This window comes from Oculina patagonica, chromosome 7 (assembly GCF_052425735.1).
Source record: "Oculina patagonica isolate OP01 chromosome 7, crgOcupat, whole genome shotgun sequence".
In the NCBI taxonomy this organism is placed as follows: Eukaryota; Metazoa; Cnidaria; class Anthozoa; order Scleractinia; family Oculinidae; genus Oculina; species Oculina patagonica.
The window spans coordinates 31722755-31744633 of record NC_135764.1 but is presented as its reverse complement, the minus strand read 5'-3'; the positions used below and the strand labels follow the sequence as shown (position 1 = coordinate 31744633).

The 21879-nt window shown below is 42.8% G+C and overlaps 2 protein-coding genes across 2 annotated transcripts in view; both read right to left on the bottom strand.

Moving 5' to 3' along the window:
* The window catches only part of LOC144659384 (uncharacterized), a 39818-nt gene extending 34676 nt beyond the window's left edge, over positions 1-5142 (bottom strand). Inside the window, 2 exon segments of the mRNA XM_078519793.1 lie at positions 2-3797; positions 3936-5142. Coding sequence (XP_078375919.1) covers positions 2-3797; positions 3936-4810 — 4671 coding nt within the window. The 5' untranslated portion in view covers positions 4811-5142.
* A 297-nt stretch (positions 5143-5439) lies between these two features.
* LOC144659383 (uncharacterized) lies at positions 5440-20423 on the bottom strand. The gene is made up of 10 exons (XM_078519791.1): positions 16618-20423; positions 15983-16495; positions 14237-15784; positions 10033-14145; positions 9766-9882; positions 8021-8142; positions 7096-7184; positions 6720-6883; positions 6007-6132; positions 5440-5504 (listed from the first exon to the last, which is right to left on the bottom strand). Exons 1-10 carry the CDS (start codon positions 20381-20383, stop codon positions 5440-5442), a joined length of 10623 nt encoding a protein of 3540 aa, XP_078375917.1. The 5' UTR covers positions 20384-20423.
* Positions 20424-21879: the final 1456 nt, after the last annotated feature.

Sequence of the window (21879 nt, the reverse complement as noted above, 5' to 3'; positions counted from 1 at the left end):
ACGTCATCACCATGGATGGTGAACTGCTAATATCACTGCTTGATATAACACCTGACGATGACATCAATGCCGCTGAAGATATAACCAAAGATCTCCCTGAGGACAATGCAGGTGTACTTTGATTTACTGCTAGACTGGAGCTCATTACATTGGATGGTGAATTGTTAATCCCTCTGCTTGATGTACGAACTGACGACAACATCACAGCGGATGACTGAACCTGAGATTTCACTGAAAACAATACAGGTGTACTTTGATTAACCGCAAGACTGGAGCTAGAAACAATAGATAGTGAACTGCTAATCTCTATGCTTGATAAAGCAACTGATGACGACATGACCACAGATGACGAAACCACAGATCTCATTGAAGACAATACAGGTGTACTTTGATCTATTGTCAAGCTGGAGCTCATTACAATGGATCGTGAACTGGTAATCTCTTTGCTTGATATAACAACGGACGTCGACATCAGCGGGGATGATGATAACATCGCAGAACTCGCTGAGGACAATACAAGTGTACTCTGATTCATCGTTAGACTGGTGCTCATTACAAAGAATGGTGCACTGCTTTTCTCCCTGCTTGATATAAGAACTGACGACGACAAAACTGGGGATGATGATACCACCACAGATTTTACTGAAGACAATGCAGGTGTACTTTGATCTATTTCTAGGCTGGAGCTCAAAATAATGGATGGTGAACTGCTGATATCTCTTGTTGATAAGACATCTGACGAGGACATCACCGCGGATGATGAAACCACAGATCTCACTGAAGACAATGCAGGTGAACTTTGATCTATTCCTAAGCTGGAGCTCATTACAATGGATGGTGAACTGCTAATATCTTTGCTTGTTGTTACGAGTGATGACAACATCACCGGGGAAGATGAAACCACAGATCTCACTGAAAACAATACAGGTGTATTTTGATTTACTTCAAGACTGGAAATTATACCAATGGACGTTGAACTGCTAATCTCTCTGGTTGATATAACAAATGAGGACGACATCACCGCGAATGATGATACCACAGACCTGATTGGGGAGAACGCAGACGTACTTTGATCTATTGCTAGGCTGGAGCTTACCACAATGGATGGTGAACTGCTAAACTCTCTGCTTGATTTAACATCTGATGACAACATCACCACGGATGATGAAACTACAGATCCCATGGAAGACAATGTAGACGTACTTTGATCTATTACCAGGCTGGAGCTCATTACAATGGATGGCGAAGTGCTAATATCTCTGCTTGATGTAACAACTGACGACGTCAACGCGGAAGATGATATCACAGATCTCGCTGAAGACAATGCAGGTCTACTTTGAGCTAATGCCGGACTGGAGCTCATTATAATGGAAGCTGAACTGCTAATCTCACTGATTGATGTTGTAACAACTGACGAAGACCTCACCGCGGATGATGAAATTTTAGGACTCGCTGAAGACAATGCTGAGGTACTTTGATTTACTACAAAACTGGAGCTCATTACAGTGGATGGTGAACTGCTAATCTCTATGCTTGAAATAACAATCGACGACACAATCACCACAGAAGATGAAACCACAGATCTCACTGAGAACAATGCAGGTGTACTCTGATCCATTGTCAGGTTAGAGCTTATTGCAATAGATGGCGAACTTCTACTCTCTGTCCTTGAGATAACCATTGACGAAGACATCATTAAGGAGGATAAATCCACAGACCTCACTGAAGAGAACGCAGACGTGCTTTGATCTATTGCCAGACTAGAGTTCATTAGAACGGATGGTGATCTGCTAATCTTCCCGCTTGATATAACAACTGACGACGACATCACCGCGGATGATGAATCCACAGATCTCACTGAGGACAATACAGGTGTACTTTTATTTACTTCAAAGCTGGAACTTATACCAATGTATGGTGAACTGCTAATCTCTCTGGTTAATATAACACCTGACGACGACATCACCGCCGAAGACAAAACAACATGTTTCACTGAAGACAATGCTAATGCACTTTGATTTACCTCAAGACTGGAGCTCATTACAGTGGATGGTGAACTGCTTATCTCTTTGCTTGAAAGAACAATTGAAGACACCATCACCACAGAAGATGAAACAACAGATCTCACTGAGGATAATGCATGTGTATTCTGATCTATTGTCAGGCTAGACTTTATTGCAATAGATGGTGAACTGCTTCTCTCTGTCCTTGACATAACCATTGACGACGACATCACCGCGGAGGATGAATCCACAGACCTCACTGAAGAGAACGCAGACGTGCTTTGAGCTGTGGTCAAACTAAGGCTCATTACAACGGATGCTGAACTGCCAATCTCTCCGCTTGATATAACAACTGACGACGACATCACCGCGGATGATGAATCCACAGACCTCACTGAAGACAATACAGGTGTAGTTTTATTTACTTCAAGACTGGAACTTATACCAGTGGACTGTGAACTGCTAATATCTCTGGTTGATATAACAACTGACGACGACATCACCGCGGATGAAGAAACCAAAGATCGCACTGAAGACAATGCAGATGCAGAGTGATCTACTGCCAGGCTGGAGCTTTTAGCAATGGATGGTAAACTACTAATAACTCCGCTTGATATAACAACTGACGACGACATCACGGCGGATAATGAATGTACAGATTCCACTGAAGATACTACAGGTGTACTTTGATTTACTGCAAGGCTGGAGCTCATACCAATAGATGGCGAACTGCTAAAATCTCTGGTTGATATAACATCGAACGAGGACATCACATCGGATGATGAAACCACAGATCTTACTGAAGACAATGCAGATGTAGTGTGGTCAACTACCAGGCTGGAGGTTTTACCAATGGATGGTGAACTGCTAATCCCTCTACTTGATATAACATCTGACGACAACATCACCGCGGATGATGAATCCAGAGATCTCACTGAAGTCAATGTGGGATGTGTACTTCGATCTATTGCCAGACTGTAGCTCATAACAGATGGGGAACTTCCAATCTCTCTACTTGATACAACAACTGACGTTGACGTCACCGCGGATAATGAAACCACAGACCTCATTGAAGAGAAAGACGTACTTTGACCTGTTGCCAAACTGGAACTCTTTGCAATGGATGGTAAACTGCTGATTTCACTGGTTGAAATAACATCTGACGACGACATCACCTCAGATAATGAAACTACAGATCTCACTGCAGACAATGCGGTTGTACTTTGAGCTACTGCCAGACTGGGGCTTATTAGAATGGAAGCTGGACTGCTAATCTCACTGGTTGACGTAATAACAACTGACAAAGACCTCACTGCGGATGATGATACCACAGACCTCATTGGGGAAAACGCAGACGTACTTTGATCTAAGGTTAGGCTGGAGCTTATTACAATGGATGACGAGCTACTAATCTCTCTGCTTGATTTAAAATATGACGGCGACATCACCGCGGATGATAAAACCACAGAACTCACGTATAACAATGCGGGTGTACTTTGATCTATCGTCAGGCTGGAGCTCATTACAATGGACGGTGAACTGCTTATCTCACTGCTTGATATAGCAGCTGACGACGACATAACAACAGATGCTGATGTGACAGATCTCGCTGAAGACGATGCAGGTGTACTTTCATCTGTTGGCAAACTGGAGCTAATTACAATGGATGGTGAACTGCTAATCTTCCTGCTTGACATAATAACTGAAGACGACATCAACGTAGAGGATGATACCACCCCAGATCTCGCTGAGAACACTGTAGGTGTACTTTGGTCTATTGCCAGACTGGGCTTCCTATATGGGTGATGAACTGCCAATCTCTTTGCTTGATATTACACCTGACGACGACATCACCGAGGATGATGAAATTACAGATCTCGCTGAAGACAATGCAGGTGTACTTTCATCTGTTGGCAGACTGGAGCTAATTACAATGAATGGTGAACTGCTCTCTCCCTGCTTGACATAACACCTGAAGACGACATCACCGTGGATGATGAAACTACCACAGACCTCGGTAAGGACAATGCAGGTGTACTTTGATCTTTTGCCAGACTAGAGCTTTCTAAAATGGATGACGAACTGCTGCTATCATTGCTCGGAACAGCAACTGACGATGAAACCACTGAAACCACTGCAGATGACGAAACCACCACAGACGTTGCTGAAGACAGTCTAGGTGTACTTTGATCTACAGGCAGATTGGAGCTTTTTACAATGGATGTTGAACTGCTAACCTCTCGGCTTGTAACAATTGACGACGACATCACTGCGGATGATAACACCACAGATCCCAATGAAGACAATGTAACTGTACGTTGATCAACAGCCAGACTGGAGCTCATGAGAATGGATGGTGAACTGCTTATTTCTCTGCTTGATATAAAACCTGACGACAATATCGCCGTGGCTGATGAAACCACCATAGATCTCGCTGAGGACAAGGCTGGTGTACTTTGATATTCCACCTGACTAGAGCTCAATACAATCAATGGTGAACTGCTACTCTCCCTGCTAGGAATAGCAACGGACGACAAAAACATTGTGGATGATGAAACCAAAGATCTCACAGAAGACAACGCAAATGAACTTTGATCTATTGCCAGACTGGGGCTCATTCCAAAGGAATGTGAACTGCTTATGTCTCTGCTTGATATAACAACTGACGACGACATCACCGCGGATGATGAAACCACAGATCTCACTAAAGACGATACGGGTGTACTTTGATCTATTACCAGACTGGTGCTCACTGCAATGGATGGCGAACTGTTAATTTCTTCGCTTGATAAGACAACTGACGACATCACCACGGATGATGATATGACAGACCTCGCTGAAGAAAATTTAGATGTACTTTGATCTATCGCCAGACTAGAGCTCATTACGATGGATGGTGATCTGCTGATATCGCTGCTCGGAAAAGCGACTGACGACGAAGCCACTGCGGATGCTGAACCCACCACAGACGTTGCTGAGAACAGTGTAGGTGTACTTTGATTTTGAGCCAAACTATAGCTCATTACAATCAATGATGAACTGCTCAGCTCCCTGCTCGAGACAGCAACTGACGACGAAACCAGCTGCAGTTAATGATACCACCACAGACCTTTCTGAGGACAATGCCGATGTACTTTGATCTACCGCCAGACTGGAGCTTATTGCAATGGATGGTGAACTGCTTTTCATCCTTTCTTGAAACAACAACTGACGATGCAATCACTGTAGATGAAACAACAAGCACAGATGTCGCTGAGGAAAGTGTTCTTGTATTTCGATGCTTTGCCAGACTGGAGCTCATTCTCGTGAATGGCGAACTGCTAAACTCTCTTCTTGATACAAAATCTGATGGTGAAACAACTGCGGACGATGAAGCTAGTAGAGACCTTGCTGAAGACAGCGCAGGTGTAGCTTTCATCTATTACCAGACTGGAGCTCACTGCTCATCAATGGCGCAGCTGCTTATCTGTCTACTTGAAACGGCAACTATCGACGATATCACTGCGTTTAATAAATGGTGAAATAATAGTTTATCCTCAGTGGAAATACTATGTATAAATAATGTTCATAATATATCTATCCCATCTATCTGTCTATAGTATGCCTGTCCATTTGTGTGCCCACCAGACTGTCCGTCCGTTTTAATGTAAATTTGTCTGTCACTCTTTTTATTCGTCGGTTTGTTCGTCTGTGTTTCTGTTTGTGTGTCTGTCCATCATACTGCCCCCCCCCTCCCTTACCCCCCCCAAAGGAAAAAAATATTTTATGAATGGTCTCTCCTTTTGCATTGAGGCTCATACAGTATAGCACAGGAAGATGGGTCTAAAATCTCGTCCGGGTCAAAGAATGCCGTGGTTCAAATCGACTTACACGAAAGATCTCTATATACCTAGGTTGCTCGCATTGCACGAGCAGAAGAGATTTCATCAACAGTTGGAATGGGTGTCATACATTTCGTTACAGACTTTATAAAACTTCATTTTTAATTTCTTGTGATTCTAACCTTGACATGTTCTTCCATTTCCAGTGAACCCTTCCTTACAAAAGCATTCAAATGATCCAACAGTGTTGTTACAGATGGCATTTTTATCACAGTCATTGGTGCTGGCATCTTGGCATTCGTCTTGATCTAGAAGCAAAACAAACAACCTTACACTTTATATTTTTATGCTGCATAAAGACTTTATTGAAGTAGAGTGAGGTCCGTAGTTACGAAACTATTTCGAAAATATTGGTTGAGCTTTTTTCATCGAGTTCTCTCCATCGTTTCGGTTCCTATAACAAAGTTCTGTCGGCTCAGAGAACAAATCAGAACGCTTCTTTTATCGTAGGCCAGTTTAACAGGTAACAAAAAAAAATCGCGCCATGCAAGAGACGATATGATAAAAGAGAGGAAGACAGTGTTTCAACAGATATTTAAAGAGCATTATTCCAGTATTTAAACCAAATTGAAATGAGGCTCCTCACAGAAGAGGTTTTTCCCCCCCACCGCGGATTTTTTTTTTCCAATTTTTAAAACCCCACCCCCATTTTTTTTTTTTTTTTTTTTTTGTTTCCCATCCCCATAAACCAAAATCTATTTTCCCCAGAAAAAATTCCCAAAACCCAATTCCCATTTTACCCCTTCAGGTCCCACGAAATATTCTTGACAAAAGTCCTTTACGGTAAATCAAAAAGTATGATATAGAAACATTTCATAACTTTGTTGTTTCCTACCTTCTAATGTAAGAGAAGCTGGATCAATTTGCAAATCTCCAAAGCTCGACGTATTCTGGGGCTGAGTCACACTTTCCTTAAGTACTTTCTCTGCTGTGGGTAATATGGTTGCATTTTCAGTTTGTTGAAAATTGATCGCAAAATCGGCAATTACACTGCCTTTTCTGTAGAAATATAAAAACGTGCACATCGAAGTGATTAGAAATAATGTGATAACAAAACAATGTAACGTTATAGGTTTTAAGGCATACGTTAAACGTTACATTTATGGCGAGCATGAGAGGAGAGCAGTGCCGCTCGGCCGCTCGGAACAGAGATACCCTTACCCTAAATTGAAAAGAATTGGCCATTTTTACAAGATTTCGTTAGAAATCACTTGTTTAGCTGGCAGAATACTGAGAAACACGGACAAACCCACAAGTCGTTAAGCGTGATTTTAACTTTCAACACTGGTGACCTCTTTAACTGTGTCAAAAGACTGTTTCTAAATATTATTGTTAATTAGAGGAAACACGAAATTATGCAATACAAGGATTAATGTAATAATACAACCTGGCCATAACAATTTTGTAAATCTTTAAATCTTTTGTCTGAAAATATATACTACTTATTAACCGGAGGTCCGCTGCCGGCCGGCGCAGCGGGTCTACATCAGTCGGGTCGCCCGACGGGAGTAATATATGGCCTTTAGCACTATTCAAAAAGAGTATTCAGGGGAAACTCGCTCTCGCTCTCTCCGCTCACTGTTCGGTTGCTTATATTTTTCTTTCAGTTATGAAGATGTAATTTTCGGCATTTTGTTGTTTTTCCCCCTCGCTGTAGCTTTCACTCACAACTAAAAAAACCGTCGAGCCGAGAACAATTTTCATTGCCCGGTCATCGTATGCCCGCTCAGCAGCCAATCAGACGCGCGTACTATTGTAGCCATATAATAAACCACAGAAAGATATTAATTCTTTGAATTTCTGTACCTAAATCCCCCGAACTTCACATCCAAGGTAAATTGAAGCCAGTTCTGATTTGTTGTAGACCTCATCAACCTGCAGAGTGAAAAGACTAGTATCAAAAAACATGTTTAATTAAAATGATCATTTTCAATGTTATCAAAAGGGTTACAGCTAAAACGAAATAAGTCATTATTCTTATGACTGAACTTATGCACGCGGTCGTTCCACTTGTTGTTGCTACTGCTGTTATATTTGTTAACTGAATAAGTCGTTGTTGTTTTGTTTTTCTTCATGTTATCGTTGAAGCAGTGTCGACTAACAGCGGCGCTCGGTACGCACACGTCAGTTTCTTACCGCTGTAATGACTTTGTTAGCCAACTCTTTGTATTCAGGAGACTTCTCGTCCGCCAGTTCTGGAGTGTATGTTGAGAAGTTCCCACCAGTTATTTTGAGTGATCCCTGATATGCATCGACGGCTGCACAAATATAAGCGTAAAATAAATTTAATGATAGCAACAGACTTCTCACCTAATAGGCATGCGCTCTAAGCACAACATATACCCTTCGGCATTCTACAACATATAGATACTGGAATGGATGCTATAAAGTTTGATAACCATCGGTGCTAAGCCCTAGACACACTGTAGATTGCTGGAGATCAGTGCTTAACGCCAAAAACACAAGTTTTTCCATAACCTGCAAGCTTCCACCTTCCTAATAGGAGCGTTCTACTCCACCTTAGCTGGTTGACGTTATTATATTGTACATATAACCGTCACAAGGTGTCTCCTTATTTAGAGCATCCATTCCAGTCGCAACTCTTCTAAAATGGCGATTGGTTGGCAATAGTAAGCCATTTTTGCTGAATTAATACCATTTGCACTCTCAAATGAACAAGGCTGGAAAGATTATCCAAATATATCCTATAGATAACCACTTCCTTCCTTCGTGTAGTAAAGTGTCTCTAAAACAAGATAATTCGTTGTAAAACGTCTTCAAACAAAATGCAAATGACATAGAATTAATCCAAACATGTCAAAAAAACTAGTAAATTTCCGTTCACCTCTACCACTGTACTGCAAAATACACGAAAATATAAGATACTTTCACATCTGTGCTGCAACATGGAAACTTCAATGTACTTTTACATATGAGCTGCATAAAAGTAAATGAAATTTTCATGTACTTTTACGTCTGTGCTGCGTACAAGTACATCAAGATTTCTATGAACACTCGAGTTGTAAAAGAACATGCAAATTGTCCATGTACTTTTACATCAGTGCTGCTTACACTGTAAAGGCACATAGAATTTCCCAAGTTTCTTGTTTTGCGTACTGCCACAAGTTACGTGGTAATTTCTATGTAGCCCTCTTATTCATTGTCACAAGTTACATGAAAATTTCCATGTGTCTTGTTTTATGTATTGTCAAAAGATACATGGAAATTTGCATGTACCTTGTTTCATGTTTTGTAACAAGATACAGAGACATTTCCATGTACCTTGTTCAATTACTTTCACAAGGTACATGGAAATTTCCGTGTAACTAGTTTTATGTACTGCCACAAGTTACTTGGAAAAGTCCATGTACATACATGTATACCTTGTCCATTGTCACAAAATACATAGAAATTTTCAAGGACCTTGTCTTATCTATTGGCTATTGCCACAAGATACATAGAAATTTCCATGTACCTTTGCATTTGTATTTCGAAACTGTACGTGAAATTCCCTTGTACCTTGCCTTGTTTTTTACCACAAGGTACATCAGGGGAAATTTTTTAGATATCTTCGTGCTGCATAGTTTGTCATTCAATATCGTCACATCTCTTTGGCCAATAACCAACTGCAAAACAACTCGAAGTGCGATATGACTAGTTATCGCGACCAATCGTGAACAAGTTCTAGTCACATCAAAACAAATCACTTTCTATTCAAAACTCGCAACACAAGAACCGATTAACTGGTTGTCTGTATCAGCATACTTACGGTCATTGTCCATTTAATATCTCCTACGAAACATTAAAGCAATATTCTAATTTTCCTCGGTAGGATGGTAAAAGATAGAAGTCTCATTCCAACAATCACTTAAGACACTTACCTTCGCAGGCGTTGCTATTTTCCTTTTCAAACTTTCCCGGAGGACATCGACACACGTGATCTCCAACCGCACACACTTGATCAGGTCGGCATCGTAAGGAAGCACACACGTTGTTGACTGAAAAAAAACAACACTTATGATGAGAAATTCGTTGCGTTATACGACACAGATCTTCAAACTTCCTTGATGATCATAATTAACTAGCACTTGACCGTAGAGATATAAGAGTTATTTTCCAGGCAAAGAATAAAACAACAATAAACTTACCAATAGATGACGACGCGACTAACAAGTTCTCTGTATTTGAAGGATAAATTCCGACAGAAGAATCACCCACAGAACTACCATACATAGGAGACGAAACTAAACCAGTAAAACTATCACGCCATGTGCCAATATGGGAAGATCGCGTGACATCACTGCCCAGGCTAACCAACGGAGAAGAACTCAAACTATCCGTGTAAACATAAGATGTCAAACTGGAACTGATACTCATAGATGACGACCTGCTTATACCTCCACTTGAAGTAACAACTGGAGACGAAATTACAACCGGTGATGAAAACATCATAGACCTCTCTGAAGATAATGCAGGGACACTTTGATCTATTCCAAGACTGGAGCTCACTTTCATAGATGGTGAAATAAATGTGTCTACCCTGCTTGAAACCAGAACTGAAAACGACGCCGCAGCGATGGTTGAAACCACCGTAGAACCCCCTGAAGACAATACCACCGTACTTTCGCTAACTTCCAGACTAGAGCTCATTTTCAGGGATGGCGAACTGGTTATCTCTACTGTGCTTGAAACTGGACCTGACTTTGACGGCATTGCAGAAGTGGGAACCAAAATAGAACCCTCTGAAGACAATACAGGCGTGCTTTCGTCAGCTGACAGACTGAAACTCGTTTTCATGGATGGCGAACTAGTTATGGCTACTCTGCTTGAAACAGAAACTGAGGACGACAAGACTGCGGAGGTCGAAACCACCACAGCACTCCCTGAAGATAATAAAGGCGTACTTTCATCTGTCGATAAACTAAAGCTTGTCTTCAGGGATAGAGAACTGCTTATCTCTGCACTGCTTGAAACAGGAACAGACGACGATATTACTACATAGGATGAAACCGCCACAGACCTCTCTGACGACAATATCGGCGAACTTTCGTCTATTTCTAGACTAGAGCTCATTTTCAAGGATGGAAAACTGGTTAACTCTGCACTGATTGAAACAGGAATTGACGACGAAATGACTACGGAGGATAAAACCGCCACAGAACTCTCGGAAGACAATACAGGAGAACTTTCAACTTTTACTGGACTGGAGCTCATATTCGTGGATGGAGAAGTCGTTATCTGTGCACTACTTGAAACAGGAACTGACGATGATGTTACTACAGATGATGAAACCGCCACAGAACTCTCTAAAGACAGTACCGGCGAACTTTCATCTCTCCCTACAATAGAACTCTCTTTCATGGTTGGTGAACTAGTTACCACTGTACTGCTTGAGACAGGAGCTGACGACATTACTGCTGGGGATGAAACTCGAATGAGGCTCTCTGAGGAAGGCGATGTTTCATCTGTTGCTAGACTAGAGCTCATTTTTACGGATAGTGAACTGGTAATCTTTGCACTGCTTGAAACATGAACTGACGACGACATCACTGCCGACGATGAAACCGCCACAGATCTCTCCGAAGACAATACTGGCGTACTTTCTCTTTGTAGACTAGAGCTCATTGTCATGGATGGAGAAGTTGTTATCGGTGAACTGCTTGAAATAAGAACTGATGACGACATTACAGTGAACGATGAAACCACCACAGAACTTCTTGCAGACGTAACAGGCGTTCTTGCATCTATTGCTAGACTAGATCGCATTTTCATGGATGGTGAACTGGTTATTTTTGCACTGCCTGAGACAGGAACTGATGACGACACTACGGTAAATGACAAATCCGCCACAGAACTCTCTGACGAAAATAAAAGCGCACTTTCAGCTGTTGCAAGACTGGAGCTCGTTTTCATGGAAAGTGGACTAGACATCTCTGTGCTGCTTGAAACAGGAACTGACAAAGACATTACTGCAGAGGATGAAACCGCCGCAGAACTTTCGGAAGACAATACAAGAGAACTTTCATCTCTTACTGGACTGGAGCTCATTTTCATTGAACTCTCCGAAGACAATACCGGCGTGCTTTCATCTATTGCTACACTGGAGCTCATTTTCATGGATGGTGAACTGGATATCTCCGCAATGCTTGAGACACGAACTGACAACGACATGACTGCAGATGATGAAACCGCCACAGAACTGTTTACAGCCGTAACAGGCGTATTTCTATCTGATGCTAGACTAGAGCTCATTTTCATGGATGGAGTAGTCGTTATCTGTGCTCTGCTTGAAAAACGAAGTGACAAAGTCATTACTGCAGAGGAGGAAACCGCCACAGACCTCTCGGAAGACAAGACAGGAGGACTCTCATCTCTTACTGGACTGGAGCTCATTTTCATGGATAGAGAAGTCGCTATCTGTGCACTGCTTGAAACAGAAACTGACGACGACACCACTGCTGATGATGAAAGCGCCTCAGAACTCTCCGAAGACAATACCGGCGTACTTTCATCTATTGCTACACTGGAGCTCATTTTCATGGATGGTGAACTGGATATCTCTGCAATGCTTGAGACACGAACTGACGACGACATGACTGCAGATGATGAAACCGCCACAGAACTGTTTACAGCCGTAACAGGCGTATTTCCATCTGATACTAGACTAGAGCTCATTTTCATGGATAGTGAACCGGTTTTGTCTGTACTGCTTGAAACATTTACTGACGACGACATTAGAATAGAGGATGAAATCGCCAAAGAACTTCTTGAAGACAATACCGGTGTACTTTCATCTGTTCCTAGACTAGAGCTCATTTTCACGGATGAAGAAGTTCTTATCTGCACACTGCTTGAAACTGGACCTGACGGCGACATTACTATAGATGGTGAAAACGCCACAGAACTGTTTGCAGACGTAACAGACGTTCTTACCTCTGTTGAAAGACTGAAATTACTTTTCATGGATGGTGAACTGGATATCTCTGTACTGCTTGAAACAGGAACTGACGACGACATTACTGAAGATGGTGAAGCCGCTACAGAACTCTCCAAAGACAATACCGGCGTACTTTCATCTGTTGCTAGACTAGAGCTCATTTTCAAAGATGGTAAACTGGATGTCTCTGCACTGCTTGAAACAGGAACTAAGGAAGACATCACAGTAGGAGATGAGACCGCCACAGAACTCCCTAAAGACAATACTGCCGTACTTTCATCACTTGCTAGACTAGAGCTCATTTTTATCGATGGTAAACTGGATATCTGTGCACTGCTTGAAAAAGGAACTGAAGATGACGTTACAACAGATGATGAAACCGCCACAGAACTCTCGGAAGATAATACTGGCGTACTTTCATCTCTTACTGGACTAGAGCTCATTTTCATGGATGGGGAAGTCGTTAACTGTGCACTGCTTGAAACAGAAACTGAAGATGACGTTACAACAGATGATGAAACCGCCGCAGAACTCTCGGAAGATAATACTGGCGTACTTTCATCTCTTACTGGACTAGAGCTCATTTTCATGGATGGGGAAGTCGTTAACTGTGCACTGCTTGAAACAGGAACTGAAGATGACGTTACAACAGATGATGAAACCGCCGCAGAACTCTCGAAAGACAATACTGGCGTACTTTCATCTCTTACTGGACTAGAGCTCATTTTCACAGATGAAGAAGTTGTTATCTGTGCACTGCTTGAAACTGGACCTGACGACGACATTACTGTAGATGGCGAAAACGCCACAGAACTGTTTGCAGACGTAACAGCTGTACTTGCATCTGTTGAAAGACTAAAACTAATTTTCATGGATGGTGAACTGAATATCTCTGTACTGCTTGAAACAGGAACTGACGACGACATTACTGAAGAGGATGAAACCGCCACAGAACTCTCCGAAGACAATACCGGCGTACTTCCATCTGTTGCTAGACTAGACCTCATTTTCATGGATGAAGAAGTTGTACTAGGTGCACTGCTTGAAACATGAACTGACAACGACATTTCTACAGATGGTGAAACCGCCATAGAACTATCTGAAGACAATACAGGTGTACTTCCATCTGTTGCTAGACTAGAGCTCACGTTCATAGATGGTGAACTGCTTAACTCTGCACTGCTTGGAACAGGAACGGAGTTCGACCTTACAGCGGATGATGAAACCGCCACAGAACGTTTTGCAGACGTAACAGGCGTACTTGAATATATTGCTAGACTAGAGTTCAAGTTCATAGATGGTGAGCTGGTTTTCATCTGCACTGCTTGAAACAGAAACGGAGTTCGACCTTACAGCGGATGATGAAACCGCCACAGAACGTTTCTGAAGACGTATACAGGCGTACTTGAATATACTTGCTAGACTAGAGCTCAAGTTCATAGATGGTGAGCTGGTTTTCTCTGCACTGCTTGAAACAGGAACTGACGACGACATCACTGCCGACGATAAAACCGCGACAGAACTCTCTGAAGACAATACAGGAGTACTTCTTTTTGCTTCTAGACTAGAGCTCATTTTCATGGATGGTGAACTGGTTATCTGTGCACTGCTTGAGACAGGAACTGACGACGGCATTACTGCAGAGGATAAAACAACCAGAGAACTCTCTGAAGACAATACCGGCGTACTTCTTTTTGCTTCTAGACTAGAGCTCATTTTCATGGATGATGAACTGGTTATCTGTGCACTGCTTGAGGCAGGAACTGACGACGACATTACTGCAGAGGATAAAACAACCACAGAACTCTCCGAAGACAATACGGGCGTACTTTCATCTCTTGCTGAACTAGAACTTCTTTTCATGGATGGTGAACTGCTTATCCCTGCACTGCTTGAAACAGGAACAGACGAAGATATCACTAAGGAAGCTGAACTCGCCACAGAACTCCCCGAAGCCAAAAACAGCGTACTTTCATCTGTTGCTGGACTAGAGCTCATTTTCATGGATGGTGAACTGGATATCCCTGCACTGCTTGAAACAGGAACAGACGAAGATATCACTAAGGAAGCTGAACTCGCCACAGAACTCCCCGAAGCCAAAAACAGCGTACTTTCATCTGTTGCTGGACTAGAGCTCATTTTCATGGATGGTGAACTGGATATCTCTACACTGCTTAAAACAGTAACTGAGGACGAAACAGGAGCTGAGGTCGACATTACATCCGGGGTTGAGACCGCAACAGAACTCTCTGAAGACAATACCGAAGAACTTTCATCAATTGCTAGACTAGAGCTCATTTTCAAAGATGGTAAACTGGTTATCTCTACACTGCTTGAAACAATAACTGAGGACGATATCACTACGGACGATGAAACCGCCACAGAACTCTCCGAAGACAAAAACTGCGTACTTTCATCTGTAGCTAGACTAGAGCTCATTTTTAAAGATCGTGAATTGGATGTCTTTGCACTGCTTGAAACAGGAACTAAGGAAGACATTTCAGTAAGGGATGAGACCGCCACAGAACTCCCTGAAGACAATACTGCCGTACTTTCATTGATTGCTAGACTGGAGCTTACCGAAGACAACACAGGCGTACTTGTCTCGTACTCTGTCGCTAGACTAGAGCTCATTTTCCTGGATCGAGAAGTTGTTAACTGTACACTGCTTGAAACAGGAACGAAGGACGACGTAATTGGAAAGGATGAAAACGCCGCAGAACTCTCGAAAGACAATACAGGTGAACTTTTATCTGCTGCAAAACTAGAGCTCATTTTCATCGATGGTGAGCTAGTTATCTCTGCGCTGCTTGAAACAGGAACTGGCAACGACATTACAGCGGAGGATAAAACCGCCACATGATTCACTGAAGACAATACCGCTGAACTTTCATCAGTTCCTAGACGAGAGCTCATTTTCATGGATCGAGAAGTTGTTACCTCTGCACTGATTGAAACAGAAACTGAGGACGACATTATTGGAAAGGAAAAAAAAGAACAGGAATCTATAAAAAAAAAATTTTTTTATCTGCTGCAGGAAAGAGCCATTTTCATGGATGGTGAACTGGTTATCTCTGCACTGCTAGAAACATAAACTGACATCGACATCACTACAGATGGTGAAACCGCCACAGAACTTTCTGAAAACAATACAGGCGAACTTGCATCTGCTGCTAGACTAGAGCTCATTTTCATGGATGGTGAACTGGTTATCTCTGCACTGCTAGAAACATAAACTGACATCGACATCACTACAGATGGTGAAACCGCCACAGAACTTTCTGAAAACAATACAGGCGAACTTGCATCTGCTGCTAGACTAGAGCTCATTTTCATGGATGGTGAACTGGTTATCTCTGCACTGCTAGAAACATAAACTGACATCGACATCACTACAGATGGTGAAACCGCCACAGAACTTTCTGAAAACAATACAGGCGAACTTGCATCTGCTGCTAGACTAGAGCTCATTTTCATGGATGGTGAACTGGTTATCTCTGCACTGCTAGAAACATAAACTGACATCGACATCACTACAGATGGTGAAACCGCCACAGAACTTTCTGAAAACAATACAGGCGAACTTGCATCTGCTGCTAGACTAGAGCTCATTTTCATGGATGGTGAACTGGTTATCTCTGCACTGCTTGAAACATGAACTGACGGCGACATTACTACAAAAAAAACCAAATAAAACCACCAAAAAAAAAGCAACATACTCACCAAACAGAACTACTCGACATTACTGGAGAGAACGGGCCCGCCACAGAACTCTCTGAAGACAACACTGGCGTACTTTCCTCTGTTCCTGGAAGGGAGCTCATTTTCACTGATTGCGAACTGGTTATCACTGTACTCCTTGGAACAAGATTTGACGCAGACATTGCAGCAGAGGATAAAACCGCCACAGACCTCTCTGCAGACGTAACAGGCGTGCTTCCATCTGTTGCAAGACTAGAGCTCATTTTCGTGGATGTTGAACTGGTTACCTCTGCACTGCTTGAAACAGGAAATGACGACGATATTACAGGGGAGGATAAAATCCCCACAGAACTGTTTGCAGACGTAACGGGCGTTCCTGCTTCTGTTTCTAGACTAGAGCTTATTTTTATTGACGGTGAATTGGTTATCTCTCCACTGCTTGAAATATGTATCTTTGCACTGCTTGAAACAGGAACTGACGACGACATTATTGGAGAGGATGAAAACGCTGCAGGGCTCTCTGAAGACAATACACTTGTGCTTTTATCTGCTTCTAGACTAGAGTTCATTTTCATGGTTGGTGAACTGGTTATCTCTGCACTGCTAGAAACATGAACTGACGCTGACATTACTACAGATGGTGAAACCGCCACATAACTTTCTGAAAACAATACAGGCGAACTTTCATCTGCTGCTAGACTAGAGCTCGTTTTCATGGATGGTGATCTGGTCAGCTCTGTACTGCTGGAAACATGAACTGAGGGCGACATTACGGCAGAGGACGAAACCGCCACAGAACTCTCTGCAACCGGCGTACTTCCATATGTTGTCAAATTCGAGCTAATTTTCGTGGATGGCGAACTGGTTATCTCTTCACGGCTTGAGACAGGAACTGATGACGACATTACAGGGAATGATGAAACCGCCACAGAACTGTCTGCAGAAGCAACAGGCGTACTTTCATCTGTTGCTAGACTTAAGCTCGTTTCCATGGCTGGTGAACTGGTTATCTCTGCACCGCTTGAAACAGGAACTGACGACGACATTACAGCGGAGGATGAGACCCCTAAAGACCTGTTTGCGGACGTAAAGGGCGAACTTGCATCTGTTGATAGAGTAAAGCTCGTTTTCGTCGATGGTGAACTGGTTATCTCTGCACTACTTGAAACATTAACTGACGTCGACATTACTGGAGAGAACGGGCCCGCCACCGAACTCTCTGAAGACAACACTGGCGTACTTTCATCTGTTTCTGGAAGAGAGCTCATTTTCACTGATGGCGAACTTGTTATCGCTGTACTCCTTGAAACAAGATCTGACGCAGACATTGCAGCAGAGGATGGAACCGCAATTGACCTCTCTGCAGACGTAACAGGCGTGCTTCCATCTGTTGCTAGACCAGAGCTCATTTTCGTGGATGGTGAACTGGTTACCTCTGCACTGCTTGAAACAGGAATTGACGACGATATTACAGGGGAGGATGAAACCCCCACAGATCTGTTTGCAGTCAAAACGGCCGTTCTTGCTTCTGTTTCTAGACTAGAGCTTGTTTTAATTGATGGTGAATTGGTTATCTCTACACTGCTTGAAATATGTATCTCTGCACTACTCGCAACAAGTTCTGACGACGACATTATGGCTGTAGATAAAACCTTTACAGAACTTTTCGCAGACGTAACAGGCGTACTTGCATCTGTTGCTAGACTAGAGCTCATTTTCATAGATGTGGAACTGCTTATCGCTGTACTGCTTGAACTGGTTATTTTTGCACTGTTTGAAACAAGAACTGACGACGACATTATTGTGGACGATGAAACCGCCGCAGAACTGTTTGTAGACGTAAAAGGCGTACGTTCACTTCCTAAAGTAGAGGTCATTTTCAAGGATGGCGAAGTTTGTATGTCTGCACTGCTTGAAACAAGAGCTGACGACAAAAGTACTGCGGATGATGAGACCGCCAGAGATCGCCCTGAAGACAGTACAGGTGTACTTTCATCTTTTGCTAGACTAGAGCTTATTTTCATGGATACTGAACTTGTTATCTCTGCAATACCTGAAACAGGAACTGACGGCGACATTACAGGGGAGGATGGAATCGCCACAGAATTCCCAACAGACGTAACAGGCGTGCTTTCATCTGTTGCTAGACTAGAGCTCATTTTCATGAAAGGTGAACTTGTAATCTCTATACTGCTTGAAGCAGGAACTGACGACGACATCACTGCAGATGGCGAAACTGCAAGAGAGCTTTCTGAAGGCAATACCGGCGTACTTTCATCAATTGCTAGACTAGAGCTCATTTCTATGAATGGCGAACTGGTTGTCTCTGCACTGGACGCAACAGCAAGTGTCGACGACGTCCCTTTGGAGGACGAAACTCCCATAGCTCCCTTGGTAGACAACTCAGGCGTACTTTGATCTTTTTCCGGACTTAAGCTCATTTTCGTTGACAACAAACTGGTTATCTCAGCACTTCTTGACAGCGCAACTGACGATGGAGTCTCAGCAGAGAGTGGAACCACCACAGAACTAGCTGAGGGCAATTCGGGCGTACTTTGATCTATTGCCAGACTTGAGCTCACTCTCATAGACGGCGATTTACTTTTTTCCGTATTTGTAGTAGAAGTTGATGAGGACACCACTGGTGACGGAGTATCCACCGACGACCCTACTGCTTGTGCCGAATCTAGCCAACCAGATACTGACGACAATGTAGGTGTACTTTGTTCAATTGGTATAGAGCTGATTGCCTCAGAGAATGCATTACTTTTTTGTCTCGTTGAAACAGCCACAGAGGACGTCACTATCGCTGACGACAAATCAAGCAAAGAAGACATCTGCGTCATATCGGGTGATATTCGGTCCGTTGTCATTGCTGACGATGATGAATATACAACTGAAAATACGGATGACAATGCAGGTATACTGTGATCTAGCGTCTGCTGTGAGCTGCTGTTCTCTGTACTTGAGACTACAATGGACGTTGATGATGAGTCCAGAAAAAGAGAAGCTGATGGCAATGCAGGTGTCTTTTGATCTGTCGACTGTCTTGAGCTCATTGGAATACTGAGTATTTTACTACTCTCTTTTACTGATGATGAATCTAGGATGGAAAACACCGCAGACAGTTTAGGTGTACTCTGATTTAGCCCCTGGCTTGTGATCTTGGTCACAGTAGAAGGACCACTTTCCTTTGTGCCTGAGGCTTCAATGGACGACGACACAGCTGCTGATGATGAATCTAGCAAAGAAGACATTGAAGACAGCGCAGGTGTACTTGGATCCACCGTAAATCTAGTTCTCGTTACCACAATGGACAAACTAGTCTTCTCTGTACTTAGGGAAACAATGGACGACGCCGCCAATGATGACGATGATGAAGAATCTACTAATTGAGATGCTGAAAGCATTACAGGCGTGCTTTGATCTGTTGTATTTCTTGAGCTTATTGCCGTGACAAACAAACTACTTGCTTTTGTACTCGAAATAATAGCGGACAACGACGACCCCTCGGACGCTAATGACATCACCAATTTGGACACTGAGGCCGAAATTGTTTGAGCTAACCTTGCATGGCCGCTTACAGGTTCTGTTCTGTTAAAGTGATTTCCATTTGTTCTCAAAGTTGTTGAATGAAATTCCGTTATTTCGGATACAGGGTTATTATCGACTTCGGACGAACTACTGTTGATGGCGTTGGAGGATCGAGATGAAGATATTGCAGGTGAATCTGAATTAACTGAGATCGGTGATGCCACAGCATGCGAAGCAATATTTGATGAGGACCAATGATGAGTGTTTTGAACGATACTTGTAACTATCTCAGGAGGAGAAATTGATTCACTATTAGGAGTGCTCATTTCTGTTCTCGATTGATTGGACAATCCTGTCCTTGACAACGTTGTCTCTGTAACAACAACAGTGGCACGTACAGGAGACATGTCGCTAACGTTTCCTGTAGTTTGTGAGGAATACGTGTTCGATGTAATAACTGAAGACTGTAAGACATCTTTGTAGGATGTGCTTATTAAATTGTGCTGTATTGTGGTTGCATTTGGTGTCCAGTTTGGCTGTAACGATTGAGAATTCCCGGAAGTGTACTGAGTTACAAGCAAGGGCGTGGACATTTGAGGCGAAACTGAGATGACGCTTATTGCATTCTGGGAAGCGTTCACAGAATTGTTTCTGAAAGCCCGAGATTCAGTAACACTGGAGCTGCTAACAAGTGTGTTTGTCTCTTGCCAGACTGACTTGCTTAGTTGAACAGTGGAGCCCAGTAAACTGGCATCACTTGTTGAGAAACTTTCTACGTTCTTTGTTAAACAAAGGATGATGGTTCCCTCCAGAGACAACCATAGCACGATTAACGAAGCAACGTCACGGAAGGCCACTAAACCTACATATATCAAAATTGAGTAAAAGCACATTAAATATTCATTAAAATTTAAATTGAAAAGAAACTCACCACAAACATTTTTTGCTTAAGATGTTCACGACGAAGTAACCAAATAGGCATTATTAGGTTTGCTGAATACAATGTAATTTCGTGATAGAGACGGCGCCTTATTTTGCTATGTTGCAGCGTTTTGTGTATTTCGGGTTTCCCGCCCCGGCAGAGAAACTCGCTGCACTTTTTTGTCCGTGATTTCATACAAACAAATGTACCATATGCTTTTATCGCAGAGAAACATGGTGGTTTGAAGGAAGTATCACAAACAGTTTTAGATACTTCCAAAGAAAAACATTTCCAAGGAAGGATTCACAATAGGCTGATTGTTCCTTAATAAGCAGCTGCAGAGCCAATGTAATTTTTATTTAAGCGAATGGCTGGTCCGTCTCGAATTTTAAGAGGAATTCTCTTCTCGCCGTTGACACTGCCTCGTCCCCAGGCGTCCTGCTCCTTGGTAGTGCACGGTTCGCTTGGTGTTGTGAGACTGACGTACACGGTTCGCTTGGCGTTGTGGGTCTGATGCGGACGGGAAAACCATCAACCCCCGCGCTCCCCGTTTTCCCGCCTTGCCGCCTTTGCCGTCCGGCAGACCGGCGCCTGGGGACGAGGCAGCCGTTGACATTAGCGTTCCCTCACCCCTCCCCAGACGGTTTTTATCGAAAGATAAATTGATGAAGAAAGTAAACAATTGAAATATTGTTTCGTTCCGATCATCGCAATGGCATCAGGAAACCACTACAAGAAAGCTCCCTATTAGTCATTAAAAGCCTAAGGAAACGACAGAAATGGACAAGAAATGTACGTGACTTCCCTATTTCTCGAACCCTCGGTTTCTCGAAACTCTCGACTTCTCGAGCCAATTTTCCGTTTCCTTGAATTTAATGTTACCCCCGATTTCTCGAACCC

Excerpts from the sequence above, each read along its gene's own strand:
- LOC144659383 (XM_078519791.1), bottom strand. The coding sequence starts at position 20,383 with ATGAGCACTCCTAATAGTGAATCAATTTCTCCTCCTGAGATAGTTACA. Across the intron at positions 15,785-15,982 it reads TAGTCTAGCAGCAGATGCAA|TTTCTGTTTCAATCAGTGCA; the intron begins GTTCGCCTGTAT and ends TGTCGTCCTCAG. Across the intron at positions 5,505-6,006 it reads AAATGGAAGAACATGTCAAG|TGATATCGTCGATAGTTGCC; the intron begins GTTAGAATCACA and ends TATTAAACGCAG.